The sequence below is a fragment of the Lactuca sativa genome, chromosome 9, assembly GCF_002870075.4.
Source record: "Lactuca sativa cultivar Salinas chromosome 9, Lsat_Salinas_v11, whole genome shotgun sequence".
Classification (NCBI taxonomy): Eukaryota; Viridiplantae; Streptophyta; class Magnoliopsida; order Asterales; family Asteraceae; genus Lactuca; species Lactuca sativa.
Window position 1 is genome coordinate 166,993,461 of NC_056631.2, and position 19,954 is coordinate 167,013,414.

The 19,954-nt window shown below is 33.0% G+C and overlaps 1 protein-coding gene and 1 non-coding gene across 2 annotated transcripts; both read left to right on the top strand.

Annotated features, from left to right (window-relative positions):
* Nucleotides 1-2,299: 2,299 nt before the first annotated feature.
* On the top strand, nucleotides 2,300-2,406 carry LOC111912764 (small nucleolar RNA R71). Its single transcript, XR_002857310.1, has one exon. It is a non-coding gene; the product is annotated as a small nucleolar RNA R71 (small nucleolar RNA).
* Nucleotides 2,407-7,230: 4,824 nt separating this feature from the next.
* LOC111912758 (heterodimeric geranylgeranyl pyrophosphate synthase small subunit, chloroplastic) lies at nucleotides 7,231-8,338 on the top strand. Its single transcript, XM_023908500.2, has one exon. The coding sequence runs from the start codon at nucleotides 7,320-7,322 to the stop codon at nucleotides 8,202-8,204; it is 885 nt and encodes a 294-aa protein (XP_023764268.1). The 5' UTR covers nucleotides 7,231-7,319; the 3' UTR covers nucleotides 8,205-8,338.
* Nucleotides 8,339-19,954: the final 11,616 nt, after the last annotated feature.

Below are 19,954 nucleotides of genomic sequence, written 5' to 3' on the forward strand. Positions count from 1 at the left end.
AGATGATACTAATGGTTAGGTATCCTCTATCCCACTAGCATTATACAAGTGATGTGCAAATGTTTCTAAAATTGGATGGCATAGACTTGCATTTTGAAAAAGGGATTTGAATGTTTTATTATTCTATATAAAACATGTGATATCATGACAATTGCATGCATACAATATATCATGGTATCAATTTTCTAAAAAATCACTTTTAAGGTTCTTATAAAAAAACTCAGTTTTTATATTTCGGCTTCGTTCAATTTTAAATTAATACATAGTACTAAGTTTGTGTTTGAGCCATTAAGAACCTTTTAATATTGTTTAATAAAACTTAATTTTATTAAATCATACTATGGAGTTTGAATAAGTCATAAAAAGATGATTTTTACACTTATAATTCAATATTTAGAAAATTTCCGTAATTAACAATTTTATAGTATGTTACATCCAATGTTCATATTTATATTTTAAAATCCAAACTCCATGTGATGTTTATTTTGTCCAAAAAATAGTTTGGGTATGTGAAAAACTAAATTATCAACCACACTAAATATTTACTTGAAAAATAAACAACACAAGCATGCATTTGACATAAACAAGCCTTAAACTATATAACACTTTTCTGAGTCAACACAAAAGTGTTAAGTCCTTCCTAAGGGAAAAAGGGACCAAGTATTACAACTTGTTCTTCATGTGATCTTCAAGCTCCCACTTGCAATGACAACCAACTTTGTTGTAATTTTATAAAAACTTTATAAAAGTAATCAATGCTTCTTCAAGAAATGGCCTCCATCTTTATCTTGTTACATTTTTTTATAAAATAAATATAGTCTAAAACTAATCTATTACATAAAAATAACAAGAATAAAATTAGCTACTTTTATTACATACTTTATGAATAAAAGAATATTACAAACCATTTTCAACCAAATCACACAAACAACAACACAAATGATCCAAGGCTTGTTTATGCACTCTAAAATACATATAAACATAAAACAACCTTTGTTTTTCTAAGACAACTTTAAGTGACAAAAAATGCATGTAAGTTTTTGTTACATAAAATAACAACAACAAAGTTATCAAAGAAAATATGTATGAAGTTGTTTTTATACAAAAACAAGTTATCCATATTCTCAAAAAACCAAGATTTCCATAAAAAAACTAACCAAACTTGCAACCTTGCTCTGATACCAATTGTTGGGTTTTATTTAAAACTTATTTTCAAAAACTACAAATAATGGCAAACAGACGACTTGAGTTTTATAAATAACATAAACATTTTATCACCCACCAAGTATCATCTTGCAAGTAAAAGAAAGATTTAAAACACAACCATAAAAGAAAGAAGTGGTAACAACCTTTGAAGCACTTTGAGTCCTCTAGGGAAGGCTTGGAAGTTGATGGAGTGAGGATGAACCCTTGAGACACCAACAATGTTCCAACTTGATGTAATGCTAGTTACAACTCTTAAGCTTTAAAGTCAAAACAAGATTATTACTTAAAGAGAGGATGCAAGCAACAAATATCTTCAAAGTGAAAGACTTGAGAGAATATGGAGAAGGGAGGGAGTGCTCTCGGCAATTGCAAGGAAGGAGCGAACCAAAATGAATCCACTCTCCACTATTTAAAGTAGAATGTTAATCAATGAGTCCTTAACCATTAAGCACTTTAGACAACCTTGTCCCCTAGCATGCACCATACCTAGAATACTTTTGATTAAACAAATAAGAAATCCTCGCTTATTCCTTTCCCCATGCATGGCCAGCCATGCCTATGGAAAAGAGAAGATTGAGTTTATATTTTATAAACTCAAAGTTTATAAGATATAAACTTTGTCTTTTTGCTAAAAGACAAGACTTGCCTTGTCCAAAATGTTGTACATGACTTATTAATTCATACATTATGAAATAATGTGTTACTTGTATTGTAAAATAATTATTTCCTTGAAATAAATATTTTTCCCAATTTATTATAAGAGTTTATGAATATTTTTTAAAATAAATTTCTAATAAATAATCATTTGTATCAAGTTGTTGTTAGTATGACCCTTAGGATCATATGTTATTTAGCAATATCATTTTAATAGGACTCTTGCGCATACTAGATCTTTCACCATCTCCACTTCCTTTACTTCTTGTAGCATCCTCTAGCGGGTTATGGTATTTTTTTGAGTGCTTCACTAATTCTTCAATTAATTCTTTTGTCTTCACGGGATTCTTCTTAGTCATTGGTTCTTGAGAATCAAGAAGTTTCCTTGTTGTTACATTTACCCCAATAATAGAAGATAGAAACCTCTTGTTGCACGTTTAAGTCATGTTGAGGACAATTTCTTAGAAGACCTTTGTATCTCTCCCAAGTTTTGCATAAGGACTCGTTGACTTCTTATTGGAAGTTAGCAATCTTCTTTTTAAGTTTGGCAATCTTCTACGGATTATTAAATTGTTCCATGAAAGCTTCACGAAGGTTGTCCCAAGTTCTAATTGTTCTAGGAGCTAATGACTTCAACCATATTTTTGCATCTCCAGTAAATGTCACAGGAAGCTTTCTCAGTAAAATCGCATCTCTTGAAACATTTGGAACATTGAAATAATTAGAAATGTCCAAAACTTCATCGATGTACTTGAAAGCATCTTCATAATCTTTCCCGACAAATGGTATTTTTTCAAGCATCGAGAGGATATGACCCTTGAGCTCAAAATTAGTTGCAGCTGGAATCGTGGGTGGAACTAGACCTGGACTATTGTCATTACACATCCTCTTCTTATACTCCTCCCTCGTCATTGTGATTATGTCCGCCATCTCTTCGACCTCGCTTTGTACGTAGTCCTATGAATCGTCTTCAGTTTCTGGCTGGTAATTAATGCGCTTATTTTAGAGAGTCTTCTCAAAGCTTTCAAATTTATCGAATTGGAAGGTGCTACTCGATTCGTTAGCCTTTTGTCTTTTTTATGGAAAGCTAATTCAAGATCTGTAAGTTGTGGAACTAATGGAGTTATGGATCCTTGGGTCATAAATCACCGAAACAAAACAAAACACAAACGCATAAAAACAAACTAAAAAGAAAAATAAATAAATATTGAAAAAGCTGAACTCACATTGCGAGAGGTAAATCTCACGTCGTGAGAACAGGAAAAGCAGAAAATTTATTTTTTGCAGAAAATTGAAATTTTGCGGCATTTGCCCCACAAAAAAGAAAGATTAACCTAAAGCAATTAAATTAACAACTGATATAGCCATTCCACGACAACGGTTCCAAAAACTTGATGCGCAATAGATTTACCTATCAACTTTTAAATTTATAAACCTAATTAACTAGTTATCTACTAATGAACCTATAGGCATTATATCTAGTCAGTTTTTAGTATAGTAAAGTAAGTTAGGTATCAAACATAGGAAACAAGATTTAGCTAATAGCATAATTACTAAAAAATTGACCTAAAAATAACTAAAATTGGGGTTTTATTTGAGTTTACAAGTTCAGATTAACTTAAACTATTCAATTAACTAAAAACTAAGCAACAACTTAACTAAGAACGATTGAAATCAAGATTATGAAAACATTTTCGTTTAGCTTTGAATTCCCCTTTTTCCTATGGATAGTTTTTGAACATGGATTTATTCAGTTGGTTACCAATTTAATATATATATATATATATATATATATATATATATATATATATATATATATATATATATATAGCAGTCTTGATCCAATCTGCCAATATTTTTACCAATTCATGAACTACTATGTAAGGATCATACACAAACAAACAGAAAATTGATTATTAAGGATAATTGGGCTATGTAAGAGAAGATAATTATATATGATCAAGACAATTAATTAAACACAATTATGATCAAATTATGTTCTCTAACACAACTAAAGTGTTACCTTTATTACTTATTCTAAGATTTGGTTAATACTAGCTCTATCAATTTAATGATCATAAACTACCAGGTAATCAAGTTCATGCAACTAAAATGGTCATTCAACTACACTTAACTTGAAGCAAAGCAACAAAGATTGGAACTTTAACATGTTAGGTATTTATAATCAAACACAAGCTTAGACCAACTTCATAAAATCCATGAAAAACAAGAAAATAACACATAGTATTAGGGTTCATCTACACTAAACGAAAGCTTAAGATTTAACTACTCATGGCAGAAAGTAAACATAAAAACACATAAGATTTAGACATGATTAATCTAATGCAAACGGAATGTATTGTGTAATCTTCAAACTCTTAATCTTCAATCTTCTTATCTTCTAAAGGGTTGATTTCACACTTTTCTGGTTTCCGAAATCGATTAGATCTCCAGAGTATTACTTCCCATCCTCCAAAAGTCGACATGTCTAAGGATATTTATAGTTCCTTAATTTCTCTTTTCGCGCCACGAGCTTTAAAGTCTCACGTCGTGAAATCAGTACGAATCCTTATTCAGCAAGGAAACTTGTTCTCCGCATTGTTATCTTCTGGAACTTCCATTCTCACGACGTGAATATATAGTGCTCATGTCGTGAGCTTCATTATTACGCGTATAATCGTGATTTTTCCAAGAGTCACACTGTGGTACTCTTTACCCACGTTGTGGGGAGTTTTCTTGACTCAACTTTCTCTTACTTTAAGCTCCATTAAGCTCCCATCTTAGCTCCAGTCCTTTCAGGTTCCAACTTTTATCATTTTTTTGTCATTTTTCCTCAAGAATGTCATTTTTAGTTACAAAATGTAATTTAACTCAGTAAGTACCAAATTTATTTTCTTTTAACCAAATTATAACTTAAAAGGTATAAAAATAATGCCCAAAATATGTATGAATATGACAATATCACATACTTAGTTTGCGTCCAAAGAAAAGCTAAAGATGTTAGGCAAAGCTCTCGTGAAATCACAAGTCATTCACCTAAGGCAACTGAATGCATAGTTACTTTTAACTTACACATATATACAAGCATTCTAAGTGCTTAAATGTCATATGCGCTATCTTTGTTGTGTGTAACATATTTGTACAATATAATATGATTATTACTTAATCTAATTGTATATTATATTTAATAATAAGATTAGATAGTAAAAGTGGTTGTGTGAAATAATAAATGAGAGTCTGTGATAGGGTTGTGTGAGATAGTTGTTGTGATAGGTTAATGAGAGTTGTGCAAAATAATAAGGTGTGACTTGTCCTGCCTAACAAAAGTACTATTGTACTTTCGTGCCCGTCTAAAGTACTATTCTACTGCCTTGCTTATCCAAAACACTATTGTACTGTCGTGCTTACCCAAAGTACTATTCGTACTGTCGTGCTGCGTCCAAAGTATTATCATACTTCTGTTCGTAATCATTTAGGAAAAATAGATGAGTGTTGTCGAAGATCCTTTAGAAAAGATCTCTTAAGATCATCATTCTAGGATTAAGAAATGAGAATTACGAAAATGAGGTAACTGGGTTTAAATGTTGAAGATTATATAATTAAATATTATAATATTGTGGATTGAAAACCATATATACTCACCATATTTCCTAATCTGACCCACTTAGTTTCTTTGTATCACAGGTAACGATACGAAGGCACTGATAGATAATGTAATTATCATCTAAGAGATTTAAGGAGTTCGTAAGCTACTAGAATATTGATGTAAGGACTGTTTATGCTTATGTTTCTGTATCAATTATTTCATCCCAAGGTTTTACTAATCAATGAAAAACATTTTCTTCAAAAATACTTTTAATGGGATGAATTCCGCATTTATAAAGATAACTCTTATTTAAAATAATCATAAAGAAAAAGTTTTAAAATGGCTCTAAATTTGGGAATGTCACACACACACAACAATTTTAAGTAAAAAATCTTCTGAAAAGCAAATAATTGTGAAATGCCAAATGTTGATCGTGTGTTGCGTGACGCAACCAAAAGTAGATAGAAATGATTTTTTTATTAAACAAACAAACAAACAAACAAACAATCCCTAAGACTCATGCTCACAACACTCAACCATTACAAGTCCAACTTTCTTCAAATCTAGCATGTAATAGTTATCTCCCACCTATTTTTAAAATAAATCAGCATCATACAACTCTCATGATCATATAAACAACAAAATCAGTTACTAGCTACATACAAATTCCACACAAAAGAGAAGAACTTTTCCTTTTCCATCTGCTATGAGAACCTCTCGGAGGCTCCTAAGTCATAAATTCCTAAAATCATCCGGTTTTGATTTCAATTCTAACATGTTTATGGGTTGTGATACTCCAAAAATGATATGGATTAGATCAAAGGCCCATGGAGCCCTGACAATAACGAGTTGCTTCAACAGCTTATTGAGAAACATGGTGCTTGAAATTGGTTGATTATTGGTAAATTTATACCTAGTGGATATGGGAATTCGTGTAGGTTACGATGGTGTAAGCAGTTATTGCCACAGGTGGAAGGTGGAACATTGTGTGTTTACGTTGGAGGAAGACGAGACAATTCTTCGTGCTCATGCTCAGTTTAGGATTCCAGGACGATTTAGTCGTCGCACGTCTACCGACCAATCGCTCGAACAGTCGCAGTTGTTGTTCCGCAAATCAAAGTAGCGACGTCGTCGCCTCTACTGCTGCCATCATCGGTAGCAAGTCCTTTAACACCCCCGTCTCCACCTACGAACGGGTTTAGGAACACATCGGTGGTGAAGAGAATAAGTCGTGAAGAGAACGCATAGAGGGTTAAGGTATTTTCTTTTATTTTTTTTTCTTTTAAATGTGCAATAAAAGTAAAAACGAAAGATAATAGAAAAAAAGTAATTAAAAGGGTAAAAAAATATTTTGTATTTGAAAATGAGCAAAAGACCATTGGCACAAAAGCAAACCACATAGACATCAAATTTGCAGTTTATCTAATAATAATTAATGAGTATAAGCACATGAAAATAAAGAAATAGTAAAATTGTGGTGACTTTCTTATAAAAGTAAAGAAATGATAAAATTTATTAGTCAAATATGAGACTTTTTTGAATTATTTAAAGTGTTGCTTAATAAAATTATGAATTTTTAGTAGAAACAAAATAATAATAATAAATAACACTATTGCTGATCTATATATAGCTTCCTCAATTTGAAAGATCGATTAAACTATTCCACACCGTTGATCTACAATTATTTTAACTTTGGACAGCCCAGATTAATACTAGCGTGTTCCTGGTGGGTATTTAGTTAAATACGAAGCTACTTTTTCCAAACCGAAAGTCGTAAAATCCAGAATAATAATGCTTTAGAAGCTTGTACCTTACTCATCTGAGATAGTAAAAAATACTGTTTATATATCTCTTCCATGGACCTCCACTTTTCATGCTTTTTCTTCCTCTGAAACTCCAGTGTCTGTTAACAATGGCCAGTGTTCGTCTTTCATTCTCCGGAATAAATCTAAGATGTCCATCCACATCACCGGCACGGTCAGCTTACATTAAACCGACGATCGTCTCCGCCGGAGTGGCCCAAAACCTATCGTACTGGGATTCCATACATTCCGATATCGACTTCCACCTGAAAAAAGCCCTCCCCATCCGTGAACCCATCTCCGTTTTCGAGCCGATGCACCACTTGGTATTTGCGCCACCCAAAACCACCGCATCGGCGTTGTGCGTCGCTGCGTGTGAGCTTGTCGGTGGCAACCGGGAAGATGCAATTGTAGCAGCGTCGGCAATTCACCTCATGCATGCGGCTATATACACCCATGACCACCTCATGTTAACGGACTCCGACCAGAAAACTCCTCACAGGTTTGGTCCCAATATCGAGCTTCTCACCGGAGATGGTATTTTTCCGTTTGGGTTCGAGTTACTCGCGGCGTCCATGGATCCAGCCGGAGATAACTCCGACAAAATACTGAGGGTGATCATAGAGATTACCCGAGCCGCCGGTCTTCAAGGAATCGTCAACGGTCAAGATTCTGACGTTGAATTTGACCAATCGGGTGGTCAAACACGACGGAGTCTTCATGGTTGTGGGGCCGCCTGCGGAGCCATATTAGGTGGTGGGAGCGACGATGAGATTGAAAGGTTGAGAAGATATGGAGTCTATGCTGGCAAAATACAAGGACTTTTAAGTGAAATTGGTAGAAAGGAAAGGGGTAAACTAGAATTAGTAGAGAAATGGAGGGCTTTGGCTCTAAAAGAGTTGGAATATCTTGACAGCAAAAGAATTGAGCAAATTTCAATAATTGTGAGAGTCTAAAATTTTAATATCGGTTATATCATGTTATTATGTATGTTTAATAAAAAATTAAAAACTCTTTGTAGTTTGCATAAGGTAATATATAAAATGTAAACATTTGGGTGATTTGTTATAAGTTATTTAATTTTGGATTACATGCCAATGTAGGATAGTTTTACATGAAAACCTTTTAGATTGGATGTTACGGGTTCAACGTGGGCATAAACGATTTAACTAACTTTGTGAATTTAATATCTAACCACTAACCAACCATTCAAAAAAAATTGAATTACATAAAATATCTTCATTAATACCTTCTAATACGATTCTTGAATGTGCTCTATATATATTTAAGATAATATCATTCTAATAAGTGTATGTCAATTAACTTGGTATTCTGGTATAATATATTAATATTGCTAATTACATTTAACATATGATTATCATATTTTTCTAAAAACAACAAAAATATCATAAGTTCATAATTTTGTCAATTGTGAAACTCATTAGGCAAAAGGTAGTAATACTTTTATTGTCATATTATTTTTGTTGCCATGTAAGTGATGAGTTTGGAGGGATTCAAACAAGGCCAAAAGGCACGCAATGGAGGCATAAAACCAAATCCCAAACCAGCAAGATCACAAGTCGAAAGAAATATTAAGCAACTATAAAACAATCATAGAATGAAATGAAACATACCCTTGTAATCTTTTGTTTTCGTCTGGCCAATTCTATAGGTTTTTAGAACCCAACGGGGATTCCTATTTTGTAGTCATACCAAGGGAGACAAATCAACAACCTTGACCAACACCAGACAACAAGCACTAAACCCTAAATGATTATGGCTTTCTTCAAGCGACGTGGCATGTTGGACCAGTCTACCCGATGCGTAGACGATGAAGTGTGGATTTGTTTGAGAGGAAAGATGGTCACCATGGTTTTCTTACATCAAATTCTCTTGTAAAATCTGCTCATATGTCCTTTAGGGGAGATTTAGGAATTCTTATTGAATAATTACTTGGTAACTAAGTAATTAACCACAAGATTGGACTTTCAAGTCTTTACATTTAAAACGTTAAGTATACAAGTTTCTATTAATTATGTTTATGTTTATTAATGGATAACATATGTTTTGTACATTATTGTTTAAAACAATTATATATATGAAATTAGTTAGAGCTGACAATGGGTCGACCTGGATTTGGTTTTGGTTCAACCCATTTAATAATTGGGTTGAAAATTTCAACCCAATCCAACCTGTTTATTTAAATGAGTTGATATTTCCAACCCAACCAAACCTTTTAGATAACCGAGTTGTCACCAGGTTGACCTATTTATGTAGTTTTCGACCCAAGCTATTATATAAATATGTTAAACTTAGGTTAACCCATTAAAAGTCAAATAAATAAATTAACAAAATATTATACAACTTCAATTAGTTTCACATGTAAATAAAACTTTATAAGTATAACAAAATCGCAATCTCAATTCATAAATACAAATAAATTGTTCAAATAACATTAAAAATATTTAATTTCAAAGTGATTTTGAAGAGTGACTAGTATTATTGTTGTTAAAAAATGATGAGAATTACGAATTTTTATAAAACATAAATATTAATACAACATTATAATTTTGAAATTAATACTTTGATTAATACGTGATAATATTCAAATAATTAATAAATCATATATATATATATATATATATATATATATATATATATATATATATATATATATATATATATATATATATATATATATATAAAAGTTAAATAGGTTGGTGGATTAAAAATGAGTTGACAATTTTTATCCAACCCAACATATTTAATTAGATATGTTAGATTGGTTAACCTATTTAATTTAAACGAGTTGAAAAGCCAAACCCAACCCACTAATTTTGGGTTGGGTTGGCGGATCGATTTTTGCCATCTTTAACATTAGTGTATCATATTGTTCAAAATAGTTGCAACAAAATTTTAAGGGTTAATGGTGAAAAAACACTATATTTTTTCAAATATTCAATTTAAGCACCAATTTTTACTAAGTTACCAAACAACCACAAATTTTTGATAAAAAAAAAAATTCAATGCAACCACTGTTACCTGTAATATGGTATGTTAATTATGAAAAAATCACTATATCTTTTCAAAAGTTCTGTTTAACCACCAATTTATAGGTATTTGTTTTTGGAAAAAATAAAAATGGTATGTTAATTATGAAAAAATCACTATATCTTTTCAAAAGTTCTATTTAACCATCAATTTATAGGTATTTGTTTTTGGAAAAAATAAAAATGGCTGGTTTTTTTAGCACAAATGCAAGTGATAGTGATTATGATAGAACTTTTATCTATAAATGAGTGAATTTTAAACATAAATGAAAATTTGGTGGTTAAATCGAATATTTTGAAAAATATAATATTTTTTCGTCATTAACCCAAATTTTAACTTGCACAATGTGCGAACATTCATCTAATACTTCATATTAGTGGAAAAATCTCTGTCATACTCCCAAGTGATGTGTAATTGCATAACACCGTTATTCTTTATCACGTGGTTTTTAGAGCATCTCCAATCCACTTCTAGTTTTTATTTTTTTTCTATATTCTTCTCTAACCCTCTCCCATTTCTTCACCCATTTTGGAGGATATGAATAGTATTACACCAAATATGGTGTTATACTATTCATTTTTCCCAATATGAGCATGAACTTTGCATTGTCAGTTTTAGTCCCTCTGTTTATATATTTATACATTTTTAGTTTATTTTACCTACTAAATATAATTTAATTTTAATATTTAATACATATAATATAATATTATATTAATTAGTTATAAATATAAAGTTTGTTCTTTGTTCATCAAATTCATATAAAAAAGTTAAATGCATATTAATTTTTTTTTTAAAAACGATAACGTGTTTACAAAAGTTTATAAATATGTTATAAATATAATCTTATTTATTTAATATTATTGTAATGAAAAAAAAATATAATTTATATATTTGTTAAAACAAAATTAGTAAAAGGGATGTGTTTGACGATCTATATAAATTGTAAGAATGAAATATACTAGAAATATACTTTTAGGGTAAAAATAGAATAGAATTGAAGATAAAACACTATTTATCCTATTTTTTACTTTATTTTTAAGAAAAAAAAAATAAAAATGGGATGAAGATGTTCTTAATGCATAACATCTCTAAAAAAAAAAAAAATTGGCATGCCAAATCCATGTAATTGTATAACACCATTTATTCTTTGTCACGTAGCTATTAATGCATAACATCTAAAAAATTGGCAAGCCAAATCCATTGTCTGATTTTACTAAGTTTCCTAACTTCTCTACCTACTTTGTGTTTGATAAATGAGATAGTAAATAGTAAGAAAGTTTTTCAAAATTTCAAAGTAAATATACTTTTTGAAAAAACATCTTTTCACTACAGATTATTTCAGAAAAATATTTTGAAAAATGAAGAAAAAGGTGTAACTAAATAATATTTGGTCTTTGAAAATGTCAAATTTCGAACTTTGTGGTTCTTTCATGATTTTCGAAACTGTTTCGTTATTATTTTGATTATTGATGTCGTCATTAGGTATAATTATTAATTTATTCGCTCTTACAAGACTCTAGTCCTTGAGGTTTAGGCATACTTTATTTTCAGGCTATCGTAACCCTTACAAGAATCTAGTCGAGACTTCCAATTTTCAGTGTAATAAGTTCAAAATTGTTTCTTCTTGATTACAAATTTTATAATATATATTCACTAAGCCGGAAGGAATGGGTTCTACATTGTCTTGGCTTGAGATACGGCGTACTTATGCAACATATATCAAGGTAGGTCATAGGACCTATTTTTTTTTTTTTTTAATAGAACAAGGATATATAAAAAAAAAAAAATAAGGAACCACCTAATTGTTATCAATGGACCTACCTAACTATTTTTGGCAAAAGAAAAATTATCATCGGCTTATATATTTTATAATTAATAACCCAAAATCTTAATCCATTTTCAATAACAAATAGCCCAATCCAATTTAAAAAAAAGACGAAATAGAAACATAATGTTAGAAACTCTGAATCGCATTTGCACGTACCCTCGTGGCGTCGTCCCTCGTTGCATCGTTTCCTAAATTCCTATTCGAAAATCGAAATTGATCGTCGCAAAGGGCAGACGAAGCCGTTGTTCCCCTGCTCCATTCGCCGTCCGGCCAGGCCGTCACCCGTCCGCCCACCGTCGGCCGCCGTCTCCCTCCAGCCATCTAAACTCCAGCGATAACATCACAATAGCCAATGAGCCAAGACTCCAAGTATACTCCACCGGTAGCAGCGAAGTGATCATCATGTTTGTAATTGTAACTTGTAACCTTGTAATTTGTATGAATTATGATTGTATTATTCATTGATTTGTATAATTTAATTTGATTAAGGTGTAATTAAATGACACAATTAAATCAATCAAAATTATTGACTTATTGTCTTGATTAGTTGAGTTACATTCTTAACATTTGTTTAATATCAATTCAATTTCAAAATTTATTTAGACTTGAAATTTGAGAACATTCTTTATTTTATGATTTGTGTATTTGATAACAAAATATTGATGATGGTTATTAGTTTGATACTTCTGTAACATTTAGTTTCATAATTCAATTTCAGAATCAAGAATCAAGAATGTCTTTGCATAAGTTTTATAAAAAGAAAGAAGATAGCGAACAACAACATAAGTATACGAATGCAGGTTTAAATTCACTACCCGTTGATCCGTTTGAATGACCAAATATATAATTTTATCATGTGAACCAAAGAGATGAAATTAGAAGAACATACTTGCAAAAAGGGTCTTTCCAACCTTTAAATCATAAATTCACACCACGTAATTTTGGAGGTAAATCTCGAAGACTTATTCAATTATGGTTTGATGATAATAAATATTGGTTATAATATAGTATAAAAGAGGATGTTGCATTCAGTTGCTATCTATTCAAATCAAGTATACCAAATCAAGGTGGATCATATCATTTTGTGAAATTTGGATTCAAGGCTTGGAATAGGAAATCGGGAATAGTTAAACACAAAGAAGGAATTCCACACACTATTGCTGTCCAAAAGTGCCAAAGTTTGATGAACCAAAGACAATCCATCACGTTTGCTTTTGAGAAACAAACTACTTTACAAGAAAAAGAATATCGTTCTCGCTTGAATGCTTCAATTGATTGTGTTAGGTTCCTACTCCGACAAGGGTTAGCATTTTGTGGTCATAATAAAAAAAGAAGACTCGGATAATAAAGGTAACTTTCTTAAACTACTATAGTGGTTAACCGATCGATGTGATGTTGTAGATCGCGTTGTGTTAAAGAATGCCCCAAAAATGCACAAATGAAATGTGGTGAAAGCCATAAAGATATTGTGCAAGCATGTTCAGATGTATTTTAAATGTTATTATGGGAGATCTTGGAAATGATTTTTTTTTGCATTTTTAGTAGACGAGTCACGTGATGTGTCATGTAAAGAACAAATGACATTGGTTTTACGGTATGTAAATAGAAAAGGCGAAGTTGTTGAAATGTTTGTTGGCCTTAGAAATGTTAGTGACATTTCGACTTTGTCACTAAAGGCTACCATTTATGATATGCTTTCAAAATGGAATTTGAGTCCTAGTAGGATTAGAGGACAAGGGTATGATGGTGATAGTAATATGAGTGGTGCATTCAATGGGTTGTAGACTTTGATTATGAATGAAACAAAATCTGAACACTTTAGTCATTGTTTTGCTCACCAATTACAGTTAGCCCTAGTGTTTGTTGCAAAGAATCACACGACGGTTAATGAATTTGTTGATGTGGTTTCTCGATTGTTAAATATTATTGGATCTTCTTACAAATGATAAGTTAAGAAAAAAACAAGAAAAATAAGTTATGGCAACATTGGATGAAGGTATGCTTTATGTGGTTTATTTTCATTTGTTTATGCTAATTATCCACTAATTCATTTCATATGTGGTTTATTTTGCGTGAGCTTGAGAGTCATACCGATTTGAATCAAGAAGTCGGTATTAAACAACCGTCTGATACTCGATGGGGTTCTCATTTTGCATCTTTATTAAATATTCAGATCATATATGCTTCCATTTGTGATGTACTTGAAGACCTTGGTAAATTTGATAGTGACCGTGATCGTAGAGTTGAAGCAATTCACATCTTAAAGTGCTTAAAATCGTTTGATTTTATGTTTTGTCTACATTTGATGGTTGATATCTTGGGAGTGACAGACCATTTGAATACAATACTACAAAGAAAAGACCAAGATATTGTAAATGCCATGAATCAAGTAAGTAGCTCAAAAAAAGCACTTTAAGAAATTAAGGATGTAGGATGGGAACCACTTTTAGAGAAAGTTACTTTGTTTTGTGCTACAAACAAAGTTAAAGTCGTGGATTTGGAAGATGAATATTTTAATGGATATAGTCGTCTATGAGGTTCACAGGTTAGTAATGTTTGTTGTTACCAACTACCACATTGATTTATAAATTTATTGTGTTTTATCAATACTTATATATATATATATATATATATATATATATATATATATATATATATATATATATATATATACATTAAGGTTAACAACTTGGATCACTATAAGTTGATGTATTTAAGGAGCTGACTGATATGCCACTTCAAGAGCTGAACCATCGCTTTAATGAAGTAAACAATGTTAGCGTATGATATATAGTATGTATATGTATTCGTTTATTGTGTGACCCATGTATTTGGCCCTTTTATGATGTATTATATATATATATATATATATATATATATATATATATATATATATATATATATATATATATATATATTTTGAGGGTATGCAATATAATTTTTTTATGGGAAATATAAACGACTTCATGGTATCAGAGCACCATATTTTCTTGGATCGTTTCTAAACCCTAGTCGACAACTCCGTTCTTTTTTATCTCAATCGTTCCCTCTCATCTTCTTCATCATGTGAGGCTCTTTGACTGAAAAGCCCTCCTCCACCATTAACATAAAACATGTTGTCCCGTTCGTCTTGGATCTAGACCAGATGAATTATGATATATGGAGAGAGCTTTTTGAAATCCATTGCATCGGTTATGGAGTTGATGATCATCTCAAGCTTCAACCTCAATCTCCTCCTGCAAAAAAAGAGAAAGACAAGGCTACTGCCGAGTCTGCTGAAGCTTTAACCAAAGGGTTGCGCACAGACTCAATTGTAAAATCCTGGTTATACGGTACTCTCTCTATTCCTCTTCTTAACATGATTTTCAAGAAGAAAGCCACTGCCTTTGAAGTTTGGGAAAATCTAGAGAAGGTTTTTCGTGATAATAAAGCCTCCAAAATTATTCAGCTTGATAAAGATCTTCAGAACATCTCCCTTGGTAACTTATCTATTACAAAGAACTGCAACAAAATAAAATCCATTGCTGATCGTTTGGAGCATATGGATGCTAAGGTCTTCAGAAGCTAACCTTGTTGCATATATGATAAATGGTTTGTCTCAAAAGTCCTGATACATTGCCATTAACATCCGTCATCGTGAACCTCCTCTCTCGTTTTGGGATGCTTGATCCATTCTTATCTGTGAGGAGCAGCAAATGCTTCATGATGAACAATGTGACTCGTCAATCACGCATACCGATCATACCTCCTCACCGAATGCTCTTTTCTGTTCAGTCATCTACCAATAACAATAGCCATGGCAGTGGAAGAGGAAGCTACCGCGGTGGTCGTGGCAATCACCGTGGTGGCCGAGGAGGAGGTCGCTTCGATGGCCGGTTCCACAATAATTATGGCGGCAATTTTTCTCTTCGCAGCGGATTCTTACCTGGTAGTGGAATGCAACGACAAGGAGAAGAGGCTACCTAGGCCTACGGCTGGTTTCAAGTGCCTCATCCCACTAATGGGCCTTCCCAGCATGGGTTGTTTCCAACTCCAAATGTAACTGGGCCCAAATAGCAGCAAACTCAGCACAATTTGTCCCAATAGCAACACCAGTTTTTTTACTTCTCCTCAGCCCAACAACAGCAACCCATATTCTTCTCAGCAAGCATACCAGGTCCAACAGCAAAATCACGAGCCACCTACACTCCCTCAAATGTTCAACACAATGTTGTTAAATGATCCGGGTCACACAGATTGGTACATGGGCACCGGGCTACTTCCCATCTTAACCCAGGTATCCTTAAGTATGTTTATGATAAAAATAGTATTTTTTTTCATCATCTTCACTCTAATTTACTTCTTTGTATTGTTGGTTTTTGCCCAAGTGAATCTTTCAAAGCCTTTGATTTAGATAAAACAATGAAAATGGCTACACTTTATTCAGAAGAGTTTCCAACAAAATACGATCTTCGACTTCTTGAAGTGGAACATGGAAATTATATTAAAGATGTGCCAGAAGATGAACGATTTAATGATTTGAAGAGCATTGGAAACCTTGCCAAAAAGATGGTCAATGAAAAGAAGCATATAATATTTCCTAAGATTTATCTTCTTGTGAAACGTTCATTGATCTTACCCGTAGCAACAAGTGTGGACCACACATTTTCATCAATGAAGTTGATAGAGACTGATATACGCAACAAAACACGTGATCAATTTTTGAGTGATAGTTTAGTGTCGTATATTGAAAAACATGTTTTAAAAGGTATCGGTAACGACACAATTGTGAAAATGTTTCAAGATATAAGACCTCATAAGGTTCAATTGCAAAAAAATATTATAACTATTGAAGTGATGTTTAAATATTTTAGTCATATAACCCGACCCGCCACCACTATTATTTTTTACACTTTCATATTTTTTAGTTTTATTTAAATAAAAAACTACGTGGTTTTTGGTTCTAGATTCACCACTAGGCTCATCAAATAGTGCCCGTTGAACTCACCCACAACTCGACATGTTGAGCTCAGCAGATGAAGTTCGGTACATGGCTAAATATGAGAGAAAAAATTCATTATTTATTTTTTCTTTTTTTTTACCACTCAAAAAATACCCTATTTTTCAAAAAAAAAAAAAAAAAAAAAAAAAAAAAAAAAAAAAAACTAACAATTAGTTTTTCAAAATTTCAAATTTTAAACTCATTTTCAACTAAAATAAATACCAATAACATTCTTTATTTTTCATCACTTTCAAACCTCCAACATTCATCTCTCCGAAACATTTATAAACCTTTCTCAAAATTCATCTCTCAAAATGGCTCATCATTGGACTACGACAAAGAGGTAGTTTTGTTGGTGCATGAGTCGATGTAAATAAGGACCAAATAGCAACTACTACGTAACTTCGTCTTCTTTTTTTTTTAAAAAAAAAAAATAGAATCAGCCAACGATTCAACAACAAAATAGATCAAGGTCACCAACAAAGTAAAGATCAAATATTCAACAAATGGATAATCACAAACAAAGTGGTTATACAATTTCACACTTTCTTTAATATAGTGAGATGTGCTTTAGCAAATGATGAAAATGATAAATAGTTTTAATCAATGCTCTTGAAAAATTTCATCCGAGAAAATAACAAGCATTTCTTGTATATAGAGCATTGACAAGTTATGAGGCGGTGCGAAAAGTGGTATCAATATGTAGAATGAAGTTGTGTTATTTTCATGTTTTTAGGTTTCCTATGTTTTAATTTTAAGTGTGAAACATCCCAAAAACCATAGTAATTTTTTTTTCATTTTAAAGATATTTCCATGAAATCCATAAAGTATTCAAACCATTGTTTCAAAACAAAACCATAAAAATCATAGTGTCAATAACATCTCTTAAACATAAATCAACAGGAGGATGTGTACGATCACACATTCGCCTTCCCCAAATCCTTTGAAATACTTGAAAATTTTAAATCCACAACTGTTAGAGCAGGTTACTTAGGATGTAGTAACTGTAGCATGCATGTGTGAGACTCAGGTGTGTCTTGCTAGTTTTCAGGGGAGGTATCGTTTGGGAATAGGTCGGTTAGATCACCAGTTGTGGTAGCGTGGATTATCAGCAGAGTGGCCAGAGGATGATGGGAAGAATTGGGAAATTCTTCCAAGCTGTGAATTGTAAGAAACTAGCTGAATCGAAGTGGGGGAGGGCCACCCGAGTGGCCAAGGGCAGAAGTAAGTGCAAGAATGGGATGAGATCACATTCTTGGTAAGGAAGAAGCAGCTCAAGTGGCTATTTGGATTGAGGGGCACGTGAGTTGGGAGTTTGGGAAACTTCCCCACATTGAGTTCGTGTTCTCACGATTAGTTGATGACTGGGTTGGGAACCAGGTTGGAGAATTCCGGCAAGGCACGGGTTTAGGCAGGATTTAAGACTGCGGGATAGTCACAACATTCCCCAGCTGTGAGCGCGTAGTGGGCCGCGGGTTAAGTAACCTACTCGACGAGTCGGGGGACCGACTCGGCGAGTTGGTCTGGGTTTGGAAAACCCTAAATTCGTGCCTTTTACCTTATTTAAAGAACATTATAACACCCCTTCAGCCTCCTTAATGCTCTCTTAAGTTCAGAGCGAAACCCTAGTGCCTTCCATGAGCTTGTGAGCCATTTGTGAGCATCCTTGAGTGTTTTGGAGCTTGAAGAAGAAGGTGATGCCTTTGTGATACAAGAAGAGACTAGTAGATCCAGAAACCTCTTGCATCCTCCTCCATTGTCTGGTAAGAAAGTTTCAATCATAACCATTATGCACATAGATCTCTCCTTTGTCACTTTTGGGGGTTTTTGGTCCAAGAACCATAGAATGAGAGGAATGGACGTCCCATGGGCTCATGCTTTCAGATCTAGCACCATTAAGGGCTGTTATGGCATAAAGGTGCAAGCTTTATGCCATAGGAATCCCCATGCAAAAATAAGAAGTGTTCTTTTGGTCTTTTTAGCTGAAAAGGCCACGAGTGGAGGAAAAAGGCAAGAGCTTTGCATGGTTATGAAGTGGTTGGGTCCAGATCTATGTTTTGAATGCTTTGTGCTCGACTAAATCGTCTGAATAGAATTGGACTTTGGAGGACTAGATGAGTTGCTATTAGGACTCGGCGAGTCAGACCGTTTTCTTGTCCAAAACCCTTATGTTAGCGGGTGTGTGTTGAGTTGGTAGAGGACTCAGCCAGTTGGGTTCATTATGGACTTGAAGATCATCGTACTCGACGAGTTCAAGGAATGAACTCGGCAAGTCTAAGGCAATATCCCTAACTTATGAAGATGGACTCGACGAGTTCAAAGGTGAACTCGGCGAGTCGGTTGTAAATGGATCCTGACGTGTTTAAAGGTGAACTCGGCGAGCTCAAGGAAGACTCGATGAGTAGGATTGAAGTCCAGAGTTACGTGTGGATTGTGGGACTCGACGAGTTGGTGAGTCAACTCGGCGAGTTGAGTCAACTCGGAGCGTTGACTTTGAACAAGTTTGACCTGGGTTGACTTTTGAGGGTATTGTGGTCTAAGTGTTATTTTGGGTATTGATAGAGTTAAGACCTACATTGATGCCACCTTATTTTTAATTTGTGAATGTAATCGGTAATCGTAGGCAGCTTAGCTATATCCTTCATCTTGTCTTTGTTTCCTTCATAGTACTATTATAATACATTTATTGGGATGATGTTTTAGGTGAAAGGAAGATAGCACGCAGCATGGCAGACCATCTGTTTTTTATGTTTCTACAATAAATTTGCGGCAGTGTACTTTGGATTTGAATTTCCTGCCATCTTTTGTCTTGTGCTGGTGAGTTATAATTAATGATGCATCAATTA